Source organism: Propithecus coquereli, unplaced genomic scaffold (genome assembly GCF_000956105.1).
Source record: "Propithecus coquereli isolate 6110/MARCELLA unplaced genomic scaffold, Pcoq_1.0 Scaffold5, whole genome shotgun sequence".
In the NCBI taxonomy this organism is placed as follows: domain Eukaryota; kingdom Metazoa; phylum Chordata; class Mammalia; order Primates; family Indriidae; genus Propithecus; species Propithecus coquereli.
In genome coordinates, this window is record NW_012150840.1 from 7,849,414 (window position 1) to 7,872,028 (window position 22,615).

Here is a 22,615-nt window from a genome sequence, read left to right on the forward strand (position 1 = left end):
TATATATATTTTTAGCTGTCCAGATAATTTCTTTCTATTTTTAGTAGAGACGGGGTCTCGCTCTTGCTGGTCTCGAACTCCTGACTTTGAGCGATCCACCCGCCTATGTTTAATTTTTTGAGGAACCACCATACTATTTTCCATAGCACTGTACCATTTTACATTCCCACCAACAGTGTACAAGGGTTCAAATTTTGCCGCATCCTCACCAACACCTGTTATTTTCTGTTTTGATAATAGCCATCCTATTGAGTGTGAGGTGGTATCTTACTGTAGTTTTGATTTACATTTCCCTAATGATTAGTGATGTAGAGCATCCTTTCATATTCTTGTTGGCCATTTGTATATCATCTTTGGAGAAATATCTATCAAGTGGGAAGGGTGATCTTTTGAATCTATGAACAGAACTACATTCTGAGGCCTTGTTCTCTTCTTGCATTTTCATTTCTGGTAGATGAAAGGTGCAATCCAATGACATAGAGTCATTGTTGTCTATTGAAACAGTTTCCACAGAAAGCCAGAATGAGAGAACAGGGGATAAACTGTTAATGTCGTTGATTACATACCTCCCAACCAAGAGCTAAGAGTCTCTTATCGGTGAATAGCCTAGAAGAACTACTCTCAGTTTAGTATAGTTTTGATATCCTACTTACAAAAAAGGATTTGAGAACCCTGCATAATGGAAACAGTAGTGATACCATTGATTAAGAAGATAGAAAATAATGGTTTGTGGCTGGGCGTGGTGTCTCATGCCTGTAATTCCAGCATTCTGGGAGGCCGAAGCGGGAGGACTGCTTGAGGCCAGGAGTTCAAGACCAGCCTGAGCAACATAGTGAGACTCCGTCTCTACAAAAAATAGAAAAATTAGCTAGGTATTGTGGCTAGGTGTAGTCCCAGATGCTCAGGAGGCTGAGACAGGAGGATTGCTTGAGCCCAGGAGTTTGAGGTTGCAATGAGCTATGATGTCACCACTGCACTTCAGCCAAGGCAACAGAGCAAGACCCTGTCTCAATAAAAAAAAGAAAAGAAAAGAATGGTTTGTGGAAGACATATATTGAGTGGAAGACATATATTGATAGACCTCCTAGAGAGGCCTTTCCTAACACCCTGAGTGTTGCTAGCCCCACACCCCAGTCACTTTTTATTACATGTATCTGTTTTAGAGTCTTTATAGTCCCTATCATCAACTTTCTTTTTCCTTGGCTTGCTTACTAGCCTGTCTCCACATACAGTGTAAGCTGCATGGGTGCAAGGATCTTATTACTCTCGTTTAGATGTAGCTACAAGTGCTTGGCACTGTCACAAATACTGATAAAATGTGCTGAATTAGCGAATAAATAAAGCAACTTAATTATGACATTATATTCTCTCTGTATCCATTAATTGTATCTCCATTACCTCAATTTCCTGATGTTTGTACATAAGCACAATGAAGAAGAACAACAGGAAGCCCACCGCAAGGATCGATGTGCAGAATGCCCTCTGTGTCTCACATGCCCATGGGCCAGGAGATCTTCAAAATATGCTGGATGGAGGAGAGTATGCTCTTTTTGTATCCCCTCCCATGTTAGAGAGCAATTTTATCCAGGTAAATAATACTTGAGAACTGAATTAAGTTCCAATAACATCAGTAATTAATTTTCTTAAAGACAGCTGAAAAGGTTGGGAGAATTGTTTTAAGTGTGCCGAGGAAATGTGTGATTCCATTAAAGGGAACAGTTTTGGAACTTTAAACAACCCAAAATAGTTACACAACATTAAAGCACATTCACTCCAAATGTTCCCAACAAACTCTTACAAAGGAATTCTGTCTTAATTCTACCATATTTATCATTCTATCATAAACTTCCCAAAATTACATGAAGTGATTTTTAGAATATCCTGCCACAGGAAAGCATATGAAAACTTTCTTAGACTTAGAAGACATGTTAAAGAACAACATCTGTAACACAACTAGGAATTAAAATGAATCTTAGCTGTTAGTTTTGAAAGTAAAATTTAATTGTCAGATAGTGTCAGGGAGAAAAGCTTCCTTCTCAGAAGAATGTACCTACGTTATGAATGAAACTGCATTTCAACATATTTGGGAGCAGTGCTAACTTTCTTCTAAACATTCAACATTAAAAAATTCAGACAAAGAAATGGGAAATGCATTCAACGGTATGGGCCATATCTATAAACTTTAGAGAATGCCACAACAAAATCTAACACTGGACACTGAGCTACTGCCTCTAACCCCGACACATTCAAGCAGCCACTCAGCTGATTCCACAGAGGGCTGACAGGGAGGACAACAGGCACTTCTTCAAAAGGTAAGGAAACTTCATCTTCCATAAACGTGTTCAGTACCTGAGCACTAGCATGACTGCCCCACCTCCAGTATACGATAAGGAAGGAGGTGAAGCCGCCAGAAACATCCAATGTTTTAGTGATGGCCCAGAATGCATGTGACAAGTCATGATTTGAGGTACTTTGCCTTCTATATACTTCTTTCCTAATAATAATATTTTTATTTTATTTTTTTACCTTTCTTCCTGTGCCCTTTCCAAATTACACTTTGCACACTCTAATGAAATTACATAGTACTTGCCCTACACTGGGGGAGACAGTTAGCAGGCTATAGATCAGACGTGGCCCCCTATCATAATTTATAAGTCATACCCTTCAAGCTGCACAACTCCACCTGGTTATTATGTCTTTGGTAGCAAGTTACCAGGATTTCTGACTCAACAGGTTTAAAAGAAAAAACAGTGATCTCAAATAGAGTGACAGAGCCCCAGGGCAGACAAGTAGAGGATCCAGTTTTTCTCTTTTTGCTCTGTTGTCCTCAAGCTAGCTTCCCTCTGGACATCACCCCAACAGGACAGTAATGGTTGCCAGCAATAGAAAAGATCTGTCTCATCCTGATGACTCTTTGTGAGGGCTGGGAAACCTTTCCCAGAGCCACCAGGAGACCCCCACTTGTGTCTCACTGGGTCACATGCCCCTGCTGAAATCAGTCACTGGCAAGGGGGGGTGGGACCACCATGACCTGCCTAGGTTAATCAGGATTGAACTCCTAAGCGGCGTCATCATCCCTGAGGCATGGTACTGGATAAAACCAGGATCCTCTTAATCAGGAAGAAGAGGGGCACAGCTTTGGGTGTGTGAACAATAGTGTGGGCTACAACCTCTTTCTGAATATATTTCCTTTCAAGTGTTTTATTTTTTAATTGAACCAGTTACTATACAGCTGAAAAACCACACTGTAGCACCTCTTTGGCTTCCTTCGCATCCCTGTCTGCCCATTCTCTAGTCTCTTCTTCTACCAACTGGCAGAGATTTGGCCAAGATTCTTGTACTTTCGGGTTTTTACACATGCTGTTCCTTGGTCTGGAAACCTTTCCTCTCCACCTGGCCAGTTTACCCCCCACACTGTTCAGGTCTCAGCTAAAGATCCCTTCCTCACGACCCCATATCCAAGAGTATGCTGGAGCTGGCCTATTGGTAAGTGTCCAGGAAATTTGCAAGTCAGCTGTTAAACATACCCATTATTAAAAATTAAATTATATAAACTTACATTTAGATTATATCTAAAACAAGGGCAATAAATATTCAAAACTCATCATTCCTATTCCTTTACTATATTTTACTATTATCTATGCTCCTGACATTATACACACACGAGTTTGACAAAGGCTTGTGAAGTTTTATCAATTGGTTCTTGGAATTTAAACTAAGGAGTATTGTATATTATTTGTAAATTATGTGCTACTCATCTTTTATATCAGTAACATTTTAAATAAACTTATATGTAAATGTGTGTACCTTCCAAGAGCTAGCTGTTAAATGTTTACCAGCACAACATTGCCTATATTCCCATTCTAACTAAGTCAAGTCCCCCATCATGTGTTCCTATAACATCCTGAACTTGTACTTGGTAAAACATCTTACAGTAATAATTAGTTACATGCTTAGATTGTTTAATGTTTGCCTTCCCTGGTAGACCCCACAGGCCAGGGAGTATGTCTGTCTGTTTCCTGTAGTATCTTTAAGAATTAACATGAACCAGTGAAGGAACAAATACACTATGGTTCATTTCTCCTTTATTTCCTGTCCTCCCTTACACTGCTCATGTAAACAAAGTTGTCAGAGCCAAGCATTTTTATCAGATAACTCCTCTTTCCTGTTCTCTACACTCAGGTCAACAGGAGAGGTGAATCCATTTACCTTCATAACCGAGCCAACTGGGTGACTGTAGGCATCTGTTCTTCCAGTTCCACCCACAAAACCCCCAGTGTGATGCTGCTGGCACATCTGACACCCACTGTCGCAAAAGATACAGAACCCCTGTTTAAAAGTCTCCTGACATCTTGTTGTACAGAGAAACTGGTGCTCACCAGGTGAGTTACAAAAGAAGAGATTAAGAAAAGTATGCTTTACCCATGTGGAGCTGAAAATGGAAACACTGATGACAGCTCCCACCGCAAATGACAAAGTATAGTGTCCTTAAAGTTGGACTAAACAATTTATGACAAAGGCAATCAAACAAGCAATCAATTTTTTAAAAGTAAACCTAAGTAACAGGAACTGAAGACTCATAATAAACTGTCTCTCTTGAACATGCCTCCTCTTCCCCCAACATCCTGACTTCTAACAGAATTAGCTCTGGTCTTGTCTCAGCCACTAACTTGTTCTATGATCTTGAGCAGATCACGCAATTTCAAGTCTAAACTTTGTAGGATTAATTAAAACGGACAATTTCTCAAGGCAAATAGTTGGCATTCTGGGTTTTTTTTAGTATATCAGAGTCTTAGACATATACTTAAGATGAGATGGCCCTCAGGAGCCCCTCCCCAGACCTATCCGGGAGACAAGCCTATTATCCTGAGTCTCACTCTTCAAACTGCTATAAAATAGAAAAAGAAAGGCCTTTTTTAGATCTCCAATCAAGTCTCCAGATGATGTCACATTTGTGTTTGTTTGCAGGTTCCTCCCTCTGCAGTTTGTGACTCTTTCTGTGCATGACGCTGAGAACATGCGCCTCAAAGTAAAGCTTGTGAGTGGCCGAGCCTACTACTTACAGCTCTGCGCCCCTGCATATAATCAGGACACCGAATTTTCTCAATGGGTGAACCTCATCTCCCTCTTGAATCAGGAGAAAGCCAAAGTTTCCAAAGTGTCAGAGGTCTCAAGCCTCTCAGAAATCACAAATAGCACAGAAATCACAGGCTCCATAGACATCATGAACATTGCAGCATTCACAGCTGTACGGACCCCATACAGGCATGCATGTACAGACCCTGCACATGTCATGGAGAGCATAGATTTTTCAGAATACACAGACATTACCGACATCACAGATGTCACAGATGTTCCGGAAAATGAGATCACAGAGGTCCCAGATGTAAGAATTGTCACAGAAATCACAGATGTAACGGAAGTCACAGACAACTCTGATGCCACAAATTTCTCAGAGGTTACAGTGGTGTTTGAAAATGATGACATGATAAAGGCCAAGCAAGAGGAAAAGGTACGTGACACAGAAGACTTTCAAGTTTTAATAATCCAGAACTAGAGTGGTAACCCAGATCACAATTCTCAGTCAGCTGACATTGATTATCAAAATGCTATGGAACCTTCTATTATCATTAGAAGATCAGCTTGAGGATATGAATACAATGTAAGGGTTATTTTAATGTTTAAATGTATATAAAAGTACCCAGAACCTTAAAGGATGGGATGTAATTTCAACAGGTAAACTTGAGGGTACAAATAGGAAAATAAAAAAGAAGTGAGTGGCTTAAGAAAAGGCCAGAAAGTGGAAAACCCCAGAGCCATGCCCAGGAATGTTTAGTTCAGTTGGGGTGGGGCATAATATATGTGGAGAATATTAGCATATAGGATTGGAAAGTTTGCAAACCTTAAATGCCAAATTAAGAAGTGTGGACTTCACTCTTTGGACAAACCTTAGCAACCAAAGGCTTCTGTAAGGGAATGAAAGAGCTGTGTTTTTGAAAGCTCAATCTGATGGCAGGGTGGATTGTAGGTAAAGAGATCAGTTTGAGGACTACAGCTGAAAAACTTCCACTAGGTCCACAATAGAGAAATGGCAAAGGGCAAGGATAGACATTTCACAGGAGAAACTGCTTACAAATATAGGAGAAAAAGTTTAACCTTGCTAATAATCAAAGAAATGAGAACTTGCAAAAAAATTTAACCCATGTAACTGTCAATTAGAATAATAAAAACTGCCAGTAAAGGTGTTGTCAACTAGGAATTCACAGAAATTTGTGGTAGGGATAAGAATTGGTACAATCTTTCTTGAAATTATTAGGAATCAAGGACCTTAAAAATGTTTACACCCTTTTACTCAGTGATTCCACTTCTAGGAATCTTTCCTAAGGAATCAATCACAAATAGGAAGGATGATTCAGCTACAAAGATGTTATCCATACCATATTTATGCCATGTTTCTAATAATGAAATAATAAAAGCATAGAAGAAACCTAAACATCCACCACGGAGAAGTGGCTAGATGAATTTAAATTCATGAAGGGCGTGTATCATATTTATCTTGTTCGGGAGCTACCATAGTATCTCGTAAGTTCATAGGCCCTCAGTAAATATTTATTAAATGAATTACTACTCTACAACTATTAAAATTGTTGAAGAACATTTCTTGGCTTATAAAATGTTCACAATAGAAGATTGAAAAATGAAAAGTACAATCTCTATTATATAAAAATACATTTATATACACCAAAAGAAAAAATTCATATTGTGAACAGCAGTTTAGATTGTAGGATTATAGACAATTTATGTCTTATTTATACTTTTCTAAATTCTTCCTACAAAAAAGATAACTAATTTTTAATTAGGAAAACTTCAAGTAGTTTTACATAATTCTTAATGACAGGAGAAAAAAATCTTATAATAAAATGCTAAGTGAAAAAGGGAGGAGACAGAACTTCAATATGATCTCAAAGCAGACATGTACAAGATAAATAGACAAAAAGGTCAGAATGAAATGTGCCATAGGAGTAGTTGTTTCTGGGGAGTGGCATTAGGTATGCAATAATTTTCAACCTTTCACTTTATTCCTTTTAGGATCTTCCAGATGTTCTACAATAAATATGTATGACTTTTATTGTTAGAAAAAAATGAAGTTTTATCTTTAAGGAAGAAGATTATTGCATTATTTTCGAGGAAATGTAAGAGAGATAACAGACTAGGTAGAGGCAGTGGGAAGATGAAGGTGCAGACAAGAAGGGTATTAGAGAGTCAGGTTATAGAGTTTGCTGACAGATTGCTCTGAGGCCAGAGTGAGAGATTCTGAGGTGGTCAGAGAGTGACTAGGAGAGGTGGTACATTAAACAGGAAATTAAGAGAAGATTTTAGGTTATTAAGCTGTAGGTACAGGTTCTAAGTCCTTTGAAAAATGAACTCTTTTGTATTAGTATGAACCCCTAACCCCTGTCACCTATTAGATGCTCTTAATTAAGAGCAACCTCATATTGGGGAGTAGGTGGCAAGGCATTTCTGGAAAACCTTGCCTTGACAGTTCACAGAGAAGTTCTGTAATTAAGTGCTAATTGTCTTGCGTGAGGTGACACTGCTGCACATGTGTTGTGTCAGGCTGCAGTGGAGCAGGCCTGACTCCCACACTCCTGCCTCCAACACCTCCCCGGGCCCTTCCCAGTCTCTGTGCAGCACCAAGCCTCACTCCCTCGTGACTGTGCCTGTGCTCGCGTGGGCAGTCAGTAAATACGGATGAAACGATTACTGTATTAGATGCTGCTCCATAAGCAATCCATTTCTGTATCATGCTCTTCTATTACTTGATTTGATGCTGCTTGTTATTTTCAAAGGACAAAATGAAAAATATTCTGAAGCCTGGATGTCTACGAAATACAAAAAGTAAGAATGAGTTCAAAGAATCCTCAAAACATGTCACCATCTCAGACATAACACTGACTTTGGAAGGTAAAAAATGTTTTCAAACTACCTTGACTCCAGTAGAAAGCGAAGCAAATATTTGCAAAGAGATGGGTGATAAAACCTCTGAAGACAAGACAACCGATTTTCAAAACCCAGCTCTAAAGACTTTAGAATCCAGGTATGTGAGACAGGAAAATGCCAAGGGTATACTTTAAAGTTAAATGCCTGTAACTCAGGCATTTGCCGCCAAAGATTCTCAAACAGATACAGTGTAATTGTGATAATATAGTCAACTCTTAATGATCCACATTTGGTTCCACCTTCGCTAATTTTTATTTTCATGCCAGCTTCTCACACCACTCAGTTGGCATTCTGGGCTGCTTGCCTGCTGTCAATTGTGTGTGCTTCAGAACATATGATAGAACCACAGTGTTTACATTTTGGAGTTGGAGCATTGATTTCTATAGTGATTGGAGTACTTTTTATCTTTATAATGCTCTGTATTTTCCTCCTCTCTATGTCCTCTATATATCCCTTATACATCTCCACATTTTCAACTAATAACTTAATCTGAAAAAATGATTTTCATAATTTCAGTAGCTTTATGGCAAGCTTGATTGCAAGTGAGCATTGTAGGGTTATAAAGATAAAAGTTAATCTGATCATTCTGGAGTAACAGCTAAAAAGAAACCAGATCCAAATGCTTATATTAATAAGAATGAAAATGAGGAATATAATGAACTATGTCTACATTTTTTAAATATATAAAAGGAATAGGGGGAAACAGGAAAAATTAACCCCAAAAAAGAAATTAACTTGAAATTTTTTAATAATTTGAAGTGATAAAAAAAAGCTTGCTTGATTCTTCAAAAAGAACAACAAAACTGGCAAACCTTTGGGACAGCTATTTTTTTTAAACGGTACAAGTGAAAACTTAAAAGGCATTACCACATCTAATAGGAAGACTAGAAAAATCTTACTGAGAAAGGTTATATATAGCTTTGCTTTAATAACTTGGAAACCCTAAATTAAGTAAAAGACTTTAATAAAAATGCAAAGAGGCAAAACCAGCACGTTCAGAAACTGAAAAAATGTAACAAAGAGCTCTCATTTTTTAAAAAAGTACATATTTCTGACTTTTACTGGACAGTTTTTCAGGTACTTTAAAAATTGTTTCTATATGTTTTCTTTTAAATATCAACATTTACAAAAAATATTGTGTTTTGTTTTCCTAATTTCATGAAGCAAATTAATTTGTCTGGATTGTAAAGCCAGACAAAGATAATACAAGAAAGAAAATTCTAAGTTAATCCTACTTGTGATAATAAATGCTAAATTCTTGGAGTCTTAGTAGGGAAAACATAGCAAGCTTAGTATAAAATTAAGGAAACTATTAATATCAATCATTATATAAATATGGAAGAGCAGAAAAACCATGATACTTTAAACACATTTTATAAATTTTGATATTCTTAATCACAGAAAAGATCCATGTAATAAAGAGTTTTCCTTTAGCACAATAAAGAATATTTACTCAACCAGAGCCAACATTATTTTTAATGAAGACATTCTAGAAGTGTTCTACTTAAAACTTAGAGTTAAGAATGTTCCCATTAACATTTCTATGTAATATAATTTTATTTAATTTTATTTAATAAGAGGTTCTAGCAATTATAATAGGATAAAGAAATACCAAGAAAAAATATAATGGACTTTTAAGAAGCCACTCTTTGCAAATGGTAATTCACATTTGGAAAATTTGAGACTCCACGAAATATTAATCTGTAAACAAGTTTAGGAATGTTACAGATTGTAAGATAAACTCACAAAAAACAATTTTGTTTAATTAACAAACCAAAAGTATATTGAAAAAAAAAGAATTTATTTTTCAATAGTAACAACAACAAAAATCAAATATTTAGTGAGGGTGATAAGAGACCTATTTAAATGGAATTATAAAACTTTAGTGACAGAAATAAAGGACAACTTGAATAAGGAAAAAAAGGCTCTCCTGGGTCAGTAGATTTAAGACAGCAAAAATGACAAGACCTCCTAAATTCATTTATATATTTAATACATTATCAATTAACATCTCAATAGGATATCTCATAGAAATAATAAAACTGTAAAAAAATTATGCAGAAGAGATAGGAGTAAGAATCTCAAGAAAACTACTGGGATGGAAAATGTCTAGAGGGGACTTGGTCCTATAAAATCTTAAGCCATGTCATAATTAAATGGCCATCAGAACTGCCAGTGTGAAATTTAGAATATAGAAATAAAGCTACAAAAATAGATTCAAACTGGTATGAGTTCAAAAGAAGCAGGGAAAAAGCTAAATTCTAGAAAATGGTCAAAGATGTTTGTATATCACAAAAACATTTCTGGTGGGAAAAAGTAAATTATTTTCTAGAAATAAGCTAGAAGGAAATGGAATGGTAATATTGTCTCAGTTACAGAGAAAAGATCATTTCTTATCCACTTAAGCAACAAAAGTAATTTTCAATGGCAAAGTTTGATTCATTGACTCAATATTTACTGAGCACCTCCTATGCACTAGGCACTGGGGACACAGCAGTGAAAATAATCAAATCCCTATCTCATAAAGTGTTTATTCTAGTGGGGGAGATAGATAATGAACAAATAAATTATGCCAGCTAGAATGTACTGTGATGAAAATTCAAAACAAAAATAGAAAATAGAGAGTGATTTGAGGAGAACAGAAGGGATATTTTATACAGGTGGGCTCTCTGAGAAAGGAACATTTGAGCAGAAACCTGAGGAAGTATGCAGCTCTGGGGGAATCCAGTTCCAAGTTGATTGATTGCATAACAATTACAAATATCTGCCAAATAAATCATTTTAAATAAATAAACACAAATGTACAACGGACTGGGAAAGAAAGAATAATAGATAACCTTTATATATATGTAGCAGATGGAAATTTGTAAAGGATCCAATTAACAAATGGGTTAAGGACATAAATAGAAAATATACTCCAGAAGACAAATACTTGAAGAAGGATCAACCTCATTAATAATTAAAGAAATGCAAGTTAAACAATTACCAGTTGGCTTTTCACTGGGTGTCAGTAACACTCATGGTGTCACTGTAAATGGTTGGCAATTCACAGCACAAATAATGATACTCCTTGATTTATAGGAACACACGTCAAAGAAATAATTCAAAGGGGAAAATAACTCATTGAATATAACATTTCATAGTTAAGATGTGTAGGTAATTCAAATGACCACTGGTGGGAGAATGGCTAAACCAGGAAACAGTATATTAATTTAGTGAAACGGCAGATCCCCATTAGAAAAGCAACAGGCAGAATTTCAATGAAAAGGGCTACATGACTAATAAGGAATTATGAACTAGAAAAAATAAAATTTCAAAAAATGTAAATACAATGGTTTTTTACTTCTACAGTCTGGGAAGAAACCACAATTTGGGCATAGTTGGTGATTAAAGGAATTGATAACTGTTGTAGATAATGGATAGATGTCTGTATTAAACTTTTATTATATAATTGATTACATATATAATTTAAAAACTAAACTGATGTTAGGATACATTAATTGGGAGACAGTTTAACACAGCAGCTAGAGAATGAGCTTTCTAGTCATATCCCTGGGTTTAAATGCTGGCTTCTTTCTCTTACTAGCTCTATGATGTTGGGCAAGTTACTTAACTTCTTCTACTCTGTTTCCTCATTTGTATAGTGGGAATAAATACCTACCATTTGTAGCTGCTGTAGGGATTAAATAGCTGATATTAAAAAGTTCACAATGCCAGGCACGTGGTATTAATAATTGTTTTTTTAAAAAAGAATATACAGATAAAATATAGGGAGGGAGGAAAGAAAGTAGAAGAAGCGAGAAAGGCAGGCAAGAAGGAAGGGAAGGAAGGAGGAGGGTAGGTTCAGATTCTAGATTAAATGGAACGAAAAAATCTAATGTAGATTTGACTCAGACTGAATATAGTACAAAGATGGTTTATACTGTAGGACCTTCCAGGACTTCTGAAGTAATCTTTCCACTATACTATCCAATAAACTGAACTGAGAGAAGAGCTGGAAAAAAAAAAAAAAAGCACAAAACTGGTTAGATATTTTTAATGTAGTAAAAAAAAATGTTTTGGAGTGACAGGAGAATGTTAATAGGTGATAATGATTCCAATGTATGAGGAAGTCCACAGAAGGCTAAATTTAAAAAGTGGATTTAAAAGTAAAAATTAAGGCCGAGGCGGGCGGATCTTTTGAGCTTAGGAGTTCGAGACCAGCCTGAGCAACAGCGAGACCCCCGTCTCTACTAAAAGTAGAAAGAAATTAACTGGACAACTAAAAATATATAGAAAAAATTATCCAGGCATGGTGGTGCATGCCTGTAGTCCCAGCTACTCGGGAGGCTGAGACAGTAGGATCACTTGAGCCCAGGAGTTTGAGGTTGCTGTGAGCTAGGCTGATGCCATGGCACTCTAGCCTGGGCAACAGAGTGAGACTCTGTCTCAAAAAAAAAATAAAAGTAAAAATTATTTTAACTAAACATGAAGGAAAAATTTATTATAAAGTAATATAGCAATCAACTAATCAATTAAAAAATAAAAATAAATACATATCATTGATTAGATATTGATAAACAACAGAATCAGTTTCTGTAGGTTATAGAGTCTGTCCCTGGACACTTCTCAAAAATGAACATTAAACCATTTGTCCTGGATACATGTTAGACATTCTCTGGCCAGATAGACCCCTTCCTATTTATTATGTAACCTTAATCACTGGGAAGACCTGCTGCTAAAATGAATAATAGAAGGAATGCTAAAGTCAAATATAAATGTGCTCTAGGGAATTCCTTAAAGTAATATGGTGAAATGGAAATAGTAAACATACCTGGTATGTTGCAGGATTCCCAGAAGCAGAGTGACAAAAGTATATAATGGGCTTGGAACATATTAGGTGCTCAGTAAATGATCACTATGGTCACTAATAATTCATTTACAATAGTGTAGATTAAAAAAAGTTGACTATTCCGTCAAAAAATGTGTCTTACTCAAACATATCTTAATCAACTGAGGATTAATTAATTATTCAAAACTGGCTTTTTAAAAAAATCATCTTTCCTAGGAAAGTGTAGGCCAAGGGAAGCAAATGAAGATGGGTGATCCTTAGGAGAGCCACAGACCTTGAAATCAGAGTAATGTTTGCTTTAGTTCCTGAGCACTGCATTTCTCACAGTTCCAGAGCCTCTAGATCCAACTGCCAAGACACTCAAAGTGTTGGATCTTGATTGCTCAAAAGTAAACGTCTTTTGATATTTAAGATTCCCAACCCAGTGGTTCTCAAAGAGTGGCTACTGGACCAGCAGCAGCTGCAGCATCACCTGGAAACTTGTTAGAGATGTAAATTCTTGGGCTCCTTCCCATCTTACTGAATCATAAACTCCAGGGATGGGACATAAAATTCTGTTCTAATAGACCTCCAAGTGATTCTAGTGCACACTCAAGTTTGAGAACCATTGACTTATGACAAGCCAGTCTCATAAAGAAAGGGGGTTAGCAAGGATTGATTCCTCTCTCATGAGGGCTTCTCCTGAGGCCCCAGAGTCAAAATAGGGATTCTACTTCATAGCCATAGCAAAAACTATCTGCTCAAACTCCAGAGCTCCTTCTTCAGGAATCTTTCCTATATGGCAAGGAGCTCAAAAGAGAACAAAAATGTGCCCCAGTGTGGGGATTGCTGTTATGACCCACACAAATTTTCCTGCTTCCTACTGAGGGCACAGAAGTCACTGAAATAAATAAATTTCCCCACAGAACACTGATCTATTATTTCTTGATGGTAACCACTGAATTATTTCAGTGGAACTAAACAAAGACCAGAAGGGTTACTGGTAAGTCTTATGTGTTAGAGGAGAAAGAACAAATATTTTAAAAAATAAAAAAATAGGACATAGAGTAAGGAAGGGAGAGAGAAACAGAAACCATGGGTTAGACATGGAGAAGGGAGAAAGGAACATAAGATGCAGAGGGATAGATGCAGGTGCTGCTCAGTGGGAAATGTACTTTTTGCTACTATACACGAACATGGCTTTAAAAGAAAAGCCTAAGATATCTTTAAAAAAAATGAGATAAAATGAATCATCTAATTTAGCAATTTGTCCTAAATAATAATTGATCAGGTCTGGTCACCCTGATGTCTTCCTAATGTTTTATTTCATTCTTAGGTCTCAAATCCATTGCCCCCACCCCTGTCTAACACTTCAGAAACACACCACAAATCAAAATCTTACAAGGTCAACTATTTAAATCATTTTAGCTTCTTCTTTCCTTGTCCAAAGGGAATGTCCTGAACCATTAGATTAGCTTTTAATGCCTTTTTAAAAATTTATGAAAAATAATTAATAAACTTAATTTTTAGGTAGGGCTGTGTATAGGGGAAGTTAGAAAAAAATTTTTTAAAAAGCTTTATTTCTTAGCACAGTTTTAGATTTACAGAATAATTGGGCAAATAGTACATAGAGTTCCATATAACCATCCCACTCCCCCCACCCCAGTGTCCCCTGTTTTGTTGTACATGTGGTACATTTATTACAATCAATGAACCAATCCTGACACATTATTATTAACTAAGTCCATAGTTTACATTAAGGTTCATTCTTTGGGTTGTACAGTTCTATTGAGTTTTGACGAATGCACAATAACATGTATCCACCATTACATTTTCGTGCAGAATAATTTCATTGCCCTAAAAATCCCCTCATCATTAGACTAGCTCTTAACTGCTTTTTAAAATATTAAAAATTATAAAACTGAATGAAATCGTGTCTTTTCTGCAACATGGATGTAACTGGAGGCCATCATCTTAAGTGAAACAAGTGGGCACTACATAATGCGTGCACATGGAAGCAGAGTGTGGAATGACGGACAATGGAGACTCAGGGGTGGGGGGTGGAGGAGGTGGGTAATGGGATGTTGCTTGATGGGTATGATGTATGTTGCTCTAGTGATGGAAGCACTGAAGGCCCTGACTTCAACACAATGCAATCAATGTAGCAAAATTGCACTTGTACCCCATGAATATATACAAATAAAAAATAAATGGAGGGAAAATATTTAAAATGATAGGGATAACCTAAATTTTTAGAATGAAAAAGGTTTTGCAGGTGCTAAATTTTGTTAGTCTCATTATTTTGCTATTAGAAATGATGAGAAAATGAATCCCTAAATAAATACCAAAAATCATAGAATTTTAAAGATATAAAAGATCTTGAAAATTAGCAAATCTCAAATTCTTCAAGGCCTTGCCCCTCCCTTCCTTCAGCTTCCTGTGCCATTTGTCTACTGACTCTCCTGGAGAGAAATAAATAGGTGAAGAAAAACCAAACAAACAAATTGTGGTTATAAGTAATCCTCTTAGGCCCAATTTAATTGAGCATGGCTTTCTTTTTATTGCCTGTTTGCATCAGGATCATAATTACTAGCTAGTGTCTAATTTGAGAATGTTGATTATGAAAGAAAGATGTAATATTCCAAGAACAACATGAAATTCACTGATGCTCTATTCCAGGGACATTATAGGATTTAGGATTGTGAGGTTGATAAATAAGTTCTATATATTATTTTTCTTCTCCAAGACTATGAATTTCAGTGACATTTTATAGCTATGTACTTTAGAACAGGAAAAAAAAAGAAACAATGACCTTGTTGAATATTCTGCCCTCAGATTCACTAATCTTCAAAATGTAAATTGAGCACTTTAAATCTAGATGAGTGAAAGCCTATGGAGACTTAAACATTTCTATACTGTCACTATAGGTCCTTTAGAAATGAAGGATTTACTTTATAAAGCATTTATAAAGCATTTTAAAGCATTTATTGACAAGAGTGGTACCATGACTCTTCCCTTTGTCTTAAAAAGGTTAATGGCAGGCTTCATTTTAATTTGCACCTATTTTTTAACACACATGATATTTCTCAGCCTCTTGAAAACTTATCATTAAGCTCAACCTTCATTTAAATCACCAGATCTATTAGGTAAAGGCTATATGAATATTTATTTGCAAACTCTTCAGAAAATTACTATTTTAACATTTACCTCCTGAAACATCCACTGTAGAACTTGCACTGGGTATATTTGCCATATCCCTTAAAATGGATCATAAGTATGTCTTTGTACATTTATCTTGGAAGGTAACATCTAAGGGCATAATTATTCTTCTCAAACTCTTTGTTTTACTCAAATAGCAATATTTTCAAAATATTTATTGAAAGCATGTCCAAGAAATGAAGATCTGGTGAAAATTAAGTGAGTTTATTTCATAGCATGCCAATGAAGTTAGAAAATATTTCATCATTGTTATTAATCTTTAAAAATCAGGAGTACAGAAAATAAGCTGCTTTATCCAAAGACATTTCTGAAAATGACCTGTTTTTTTTGTTTGTTTGTTTTTTGAGACTGAGTCTCACTCTGTTGCCCTGGCTAGAGTGAGTGCCGTGGCATTAGCCTAGCTCACAGCAACCTCAACTCCTGGGCTCAAGCGATCCTACTGCCTCAGCCTCCCGAGTAGCTGGGACTACAGGCATATGCCACCATGCCCGGCTAATTTTTTTTTTTTTAATATATATTTTTAGTTGTCCAGATAATTTCTTTCTATTTTTTTAGTAAAGACGGGGTCTTGCTCTTGCTCAGGCTGGTCTTGAACTCCTGAGCTCAAACAATCCGCCCGCCTCGGCCTCCCAAAGTGCTAGGATTACAGGCGTGAGCCACCACGCCTGGCCCTGAAAATGAAATAGCCTAAAAAACTACCAGCCTCCTTTTGCCCAACAAATCATACAAAATGTTAATAAATGTAAACAAGGTATGTTATTTGCCTGCAAGATTCCCAAACACTGTCACCCCCAATAAGGCCATTAGAGATAGTGGTGAAGAAGCTAGCAGAACTTGGCAACTTCTCCTAACCCATCCATTCTGGAATTTATCCCCAGTTCTCTATGAGACCCTGTATTTCCAACACAATTGATCCTATTTACTTAAGCCACTGAGCTGCCACAGTTAACTTCTCTCAGTCTTGGCCCCAGGGGAAGGGTAGGGAGGCAGCAGGGCTGGGGATGCCAGCAACTTCATTGAGTGACTGGTGATAAATATAACATATAAAAATAGATTATATATTATTACATACAATTCACTTTTATGACTTTTACAGATTGAATAGCCTGCATGTTACAGACATTTACATAATTTTACTCTCAAGTGTATTATAATCAATAATAGCATAGGCTTGCTATGCATATTTCATTACTACACACAAAGCATTTGGAGAATGACCAGTTATCTCATACCTAGTAAATCTTTTCTAAATATTTGCGGTTACACTGGCAAATTTTTGAAATGTGCTATTTATTTTTACAGGAGCATGAGAATTGATTCAGACACTTCAGGTATGGAACAAATTCCACTACATGCTTTATTGTGATCCCTGGTATCCAGTAGTTATCTCTGGTTCCTGGAAGATTAGAGTAGTTAAGAGCAAAGGAATTCAGCTAGACTTTTTATGCATTCCCTTTCCTCACTTTGCTCCATTCTGAGAGCCCTACACTGGAGAAACTCTTCCTCAAAGCCTATCCTCAGACTTTTAAGTGGAAGTCATTACAGTACTTCACTACTTCACTTTTCTTTTTCTGCATTGGTAAAGTTTGGTTTCTCAGTTCCCTGAATCTAACTCACAGTGCATGAACCACTCCCAGGCTAGTTCTGCAGGCAGAATCCAAACTACAGCAATAACAGCACCTCCCATCCTTGCTGATAAGTAAGGGAATGGTTCACAACTAAATTTTTAGTAAATCTAAAATCATCCAGCTCCTCTTTTCTTTCTGTTTACATCTTTAGCCTTTGCCTTACTATCAGATGATACTATTTAATGGGTTTGGAGGGAGAGGACAGTTTTTTCTTTACATATTCCTATGTCTAAGAATCTTTAACTTATATTAATAACAACAAACTTGCTGTGGAGGTTTTCTTACAGGAAGCTGTGAGATCTCCCTTTGCTGATTGCTGACCCACCTCTAAATGACTTTCAAACCTGGGAGATGGAATAGGCCTCAGCTTCAGTCATGCACACAAAAGAGTATTATGGAAGGAACATAGAAGAACATTTAACTTGGCTTAAGTGGAGAGAAAAAAAAGTACTACTACTTCAAAAAGCAAGAATGCTTGAAGGCATTTTTGGTCACATTTACAAGAGTCAATCCTATTAAAAAAAAAAAGCAAATTATTAGAGGATAGGTTTTTACACAAAGGAGATTTGTCTTTGGGCCTTCCCATTGGGCTTTGGTGTCCAAAAGTACAAGAACTTCACTGTAATGTGGTTTGGCCTATATTCTAATCTATAGTATTGAACCTGAGAACATTGTAGGGAAATGCAATTGAAGTTTATAAGAAAAATGCAAAATCTCCTTTGCAGTTTATAGAATTTTAGTCTATCAATTTCTACCCCAAATTGTATTTCATAAAGAAATCCAACTAAATTTGTAGAAATTTCAGAGATATTCAGTAAAGGCAAATATTTTCCTCTTATTCACTAAAAGCAAGGGTAAATCTATTGGCAGCCTTATTACTAATATTGTATATAATTAGTAGATTCTAGGTACATTCTGGGGCACTCATTTATTTAGCCACAGAAGTTACAAATTAATGTAGGGAATTGATACTGTTATCTTCATATGTATGGGACTAATTCTTTTACCTGTTTTCTGGCACAGACTCAATTTTGTTCAATAGAACAAGCATTTGATTCCATTCTATCATATATAAAGCACTGTGGTAGGCTCTGGGAGAGAGAAAAAACATAGTAGGACATAGCCTTGAGACATAAGCACAAATAATATAAACCAGAACGTCATATGTACTTTAAGAGAAAAGTACAGAATCATTTTTAGCTCAAGAGAGGAAATTATGAAAGACTCTAGGAAAGAGGCAATCTTTGAGTTGGGAAAGAGGAAACAAGGATATCCTGGATATAGGGAATAGTGTAAACAAAATCAAACAAAAGGAAAAGTGCTGCACATATTCAATTTAGGAGTAGTGAGAGATGTAGCTGGAAAGCAAGGCAGGAGCCAGATTATGGAAATCTTGGATCATGCTAAGAAGTTTGAATACAATGGTTAGATAGCTACAGAGGAGCCACTGTAAGACAGGGAAATGACAAAATTACTGTTACGTTTTAGCATGATTATTCTGACCGCAGTCTCCAAGAGAAGCTGGAGGAGGCTCAAGGTAGGGAGACCTGTTAGGAAGGTATTCTAATAGTCCAGGTAAAGGGTGCTCAAGCCTTGAACCACACAAGAAGCAGTCAGAATGGAAATAAGAACATGAATAAATAATCAACAAGAATTATTGACTGACTTCCTGTGAGGACCACAGGGAAAAAATGGGATAACAGTTTGGGAGACAACATGACTAGGAGGTAGTTAGTCCATGAAACAAGCTGGGAAAAGGAGTTGGAAAAAATAGGAAGGAAAAGATGAAGAAATCTGGTATTAAACACTGAAGTTAGAATGCAATGCCCTAAATTTGAGTTCTAACTGTACTTCCTCTATTACATGGCCACTAATCTCTCTGGGCCTCAGTTTCCTCAACTATAAAATGTGTGTGCATATGGCTATGGCTGGGGCTGGGGGATGAGGAGGGCATGATTAGCTGTCTCAAGACCCTTTTAGCAGTTATGATTCCATAAACTGGTATGTTTGTGGTCCTGAAGGCCCATCTTTGTAAATCTAGCAGGAAGCTTGAAATGGGGTTCTGGAAATCAGGAGCTAAGCACAGATATAGCAAATGAGCACCAAAATTCCACTCTGAGCTTATTAAATCACAAGGACGGTACAATATACAAAATGGGCATGCAGTTTTCCACAAGGTATTAATTATTTTCCATGTTTGTTTTCTTTCACATACTTTCTCATTTCCTTCCACTTTCTCTCCCATGTCTTCCCATTTTTTTCCTTACTTAGGCTTATATAGTTTTTCGGTTTTCCCCCTGATTAGTATTTCTTTCCCCCTTTTCACTCTCCTCTAAATCACTTTTCTTTCTTTGATGTACTCTTACACTCAACATTCTTTACCCCAAGAAAAGCAGACTAGTCGAATCTTAATCCCTCGTTTCATTAAATTTAGTGTGAATGTAGACTAAAAATGAGTCTGTAATTCTAATTTCTATTCTAGACAGGAGTCAGAATAATAAATGTTCCCCACTGTAGTAAAACAAATTGCTAGTACTATTAAGCTTGTCTGGTTCACGTTCACCCAGCTCCTGGACAAATGGTAGTTGGAGACTATGATCTCTAATTCATCTCTAAAACTTCTAAGTACTTTGAAAGAATTACACTTTTTCTCCTTTTTACATAAGGTTTTGGGTAAAATAGCACTTCAGAGGCGCTGTTTTTATGACAAGGTTATGCATGAGGCAAGGCCCAGGCTAAACTTGTCTCTCTGGACCTGAGTCCATCTCTCTCTTTCTTTGCTTTTAATTTCTCACCATTCTAGGCTTTCTTCTCCTTAACTTTTCTGATTTCTTTACAGTGAGCCCAAATGATAGGCTTATCTATGATCCTATGGTATTTTTCCAAGATGGAAAGAAATGAGACAAAGGATAGAGATTAGAGAAAAGAAGAGCAGGGAAAGTAGTTAATGAAATATTGGGAGTTTCCTTCCCACCTCCACCCATCTTTCTTTTCCACTTTCCTCTTAAATATTACAAATCAAATTCCTTGAAATCCTAAGCAGCCAGGTTCATTCCCTGTTTATGAAACCCGGGCGAAAAGAAAAGAGGAGGGAGGCCCCTAAAAGGGAATCTGTTTGTGAAATTAAACAATGAGTTCTATTGGAAAGAATAAAGATATTTTTGATGAGGTGGTTAGAACATAATTTGAATTTAAGACCCAAATTAAGTTCTCTTTCCTTCTGTGCCTTTTTTCTCTCCTGCTTTTGGTTTTTTTCTTTCTTTCTCACTTCGTCTCTGTCTAATGAACTCTTTTCTACTTTCCCCCACTCTTTTTCTTTCTTCCCTCGCTCTCTCCCCTCATATCAAATCTTCTTCTAATTTCCTCAATGTTGTACCTCATCTGTCTCCCCCTTTCTCAGGGGAACGGATGGGAGGAAAGGAAAGTAAAACAGAAAAAGATAAAGTCGATGGAAAAACAAGACAACCTAAAGGTAACTTTTAAAAATTATGGGTCTCTATAGATATAAATGATAGCTATGATGCTTTCACAAAAAGTTGTTAATAAATTGAATTTTTTAACATTAACTCTTGTCATTTCTATTGTATTAAATAGTAACAACAGAAGTGGAATGTAATGTTGAGGGGTTTGTTGTGGTTTCTGCTCTAGAATCAATCATGGGTCAAAAGGTAACATCAGCACAGGGAGGAGAAGAGGGCACTTTGGGTGAGGCACTAGAAAAGAATCATGTGCTGCTGCTATTCCAGTGATTCCTCTCATTCTCATTTCTACACTTCTTTGCTCCCTTATCATGATCTTTGCCAACCTGCTTTCTTAGATTAGCCAACAGAGCCAAGACCTCTTTTATATCAAAATAATATAAATATTTATAGAGCACCTATAGGGCTGTCCTATACAGTTGTATAGCTTGTACACTGCACAGTGTTGGGTGCACCATTCACACTGCAGTTGATGTGCAATCATAACCTGCACAGCTTTTTGTGGTGGCTCTGGCCTACTGTATCCTACATTTCTTTGAAACACCAGATTTACGGTGAGTTGCTAAAGAATAAAACTTTTCTCAGCCATGGTAAAAACACCCAGGGTCATAGAAAGAGTAGAAGCAATGCAACTTTAGGGCCATTGTGTCTTCCGTTGCCTCCTCTGTGATAGCTAATGGGGTGTGTGTGTGTGTGTGTGTGTGTGTGTGTGTGTGTGTTTAAGGGCTCAGTTCACAGAATTGAAGGGAAGATTGGTGAACCAGAGGTGGCCTTGTCAGGAACCTCTTGCCTATCTTGTCAGGGCTTTGCTGATGGAATTGAAGTGCCTACTCTTCTGTCCACCCTTTTGTCACTCTGCCACTAAAGCCAGCTTAGCACTTAAGCACTTAGTTTATTAACAGGCCCCACTATGATGCACACAGTTGGGGAGAGGCAATGCACTAGAAGAGAACAATATGGCCAAAAACCAACCAATGTCCGCACACAATAATTCCCTGGTCTCCACATACATTCCTTGTTATGTACCTGTTCTTTTGTCATTTCTTTCCCCCCTTAAGGATGTTCTTAGTATTCTCTTTAACTTGTTCTGTGGTGGTGGAGAACAGTGATGGAGTGGCACAGAGGGTGACATGTACTGGTTCTTGTATCCACCTAGGGAGATTCCCAAGCCCTGCCATCTCTCAGTGTAGTATAAAATTTGGAGCGGGAAATTCCTTTAAAGACAACCCAATATTTTACAATGATTTCATCCTTTGATTGATATATTCTATAGCAGCAAAATTTCAAATATTAGGGTCTCATTAAGAGAGATCTGCAAATGCTAAGAATGGCAAAAAAAAAAAAAGGATACATATACCATACTTAAATTTTGACTTCTAAAATTGAAAAAGTAGCTCCTAAATATTTACATTGTGAATTGGTGATATATGGGCAAATATAGATTTTTTTAATGGTGAGAAAATTTGTTTCTAATAAAG

At 36.7% G+C, this 22,615-nt stretch overlaps 1 protein-coding gene across 1 annotated transcript in view; it reads left to right on the top strand.

The window, feature by feature from the left end:
* Positions 1 to 1,429: 1,429 nt before the first annotated feature.
* Positions 1,430 to 22,615, top strand: part of FAM71D (family with sequence similarity 71, member D) — a 41,597-nt gene continuing 20,411 nt past the window's right edge. Inside the window, exons 1-8 of the mRNA XM_012656040.1 lie at positions 1,430 to 1,588; positions 4,183 to 4,382; positions 4,969 to 5,512; positions 7,851 to 7,899; positions 7,966 to 8,098; positions 17,333 to 17,359; positions 20,985 to 21,130; positions 21,253 to 21,326. Coding sequence (XP_012511494.1) covers positions 1,430 to 1,588; positions 4,183 to 4,382; positions 4,969 to 5,512; positions 7,851 to 7,899; positions 7,966 to 8,098; positions 17,333 to 17,359; positions 20,985 to 21,130; positions 21,253 to 21,326 — 1,332 coding nt within the window. The remainder of the gene's footprint in view (positions 1,589 to 4,182; positions 4,383 to 4,968; positions 5,513 to 7,850; positions 7,900 to 7,965; positions 8,099 to 17,332; positions 17,360 to 20,984; positions 21,131 to 21,252; positions 21,327 to 22,615) is intronic.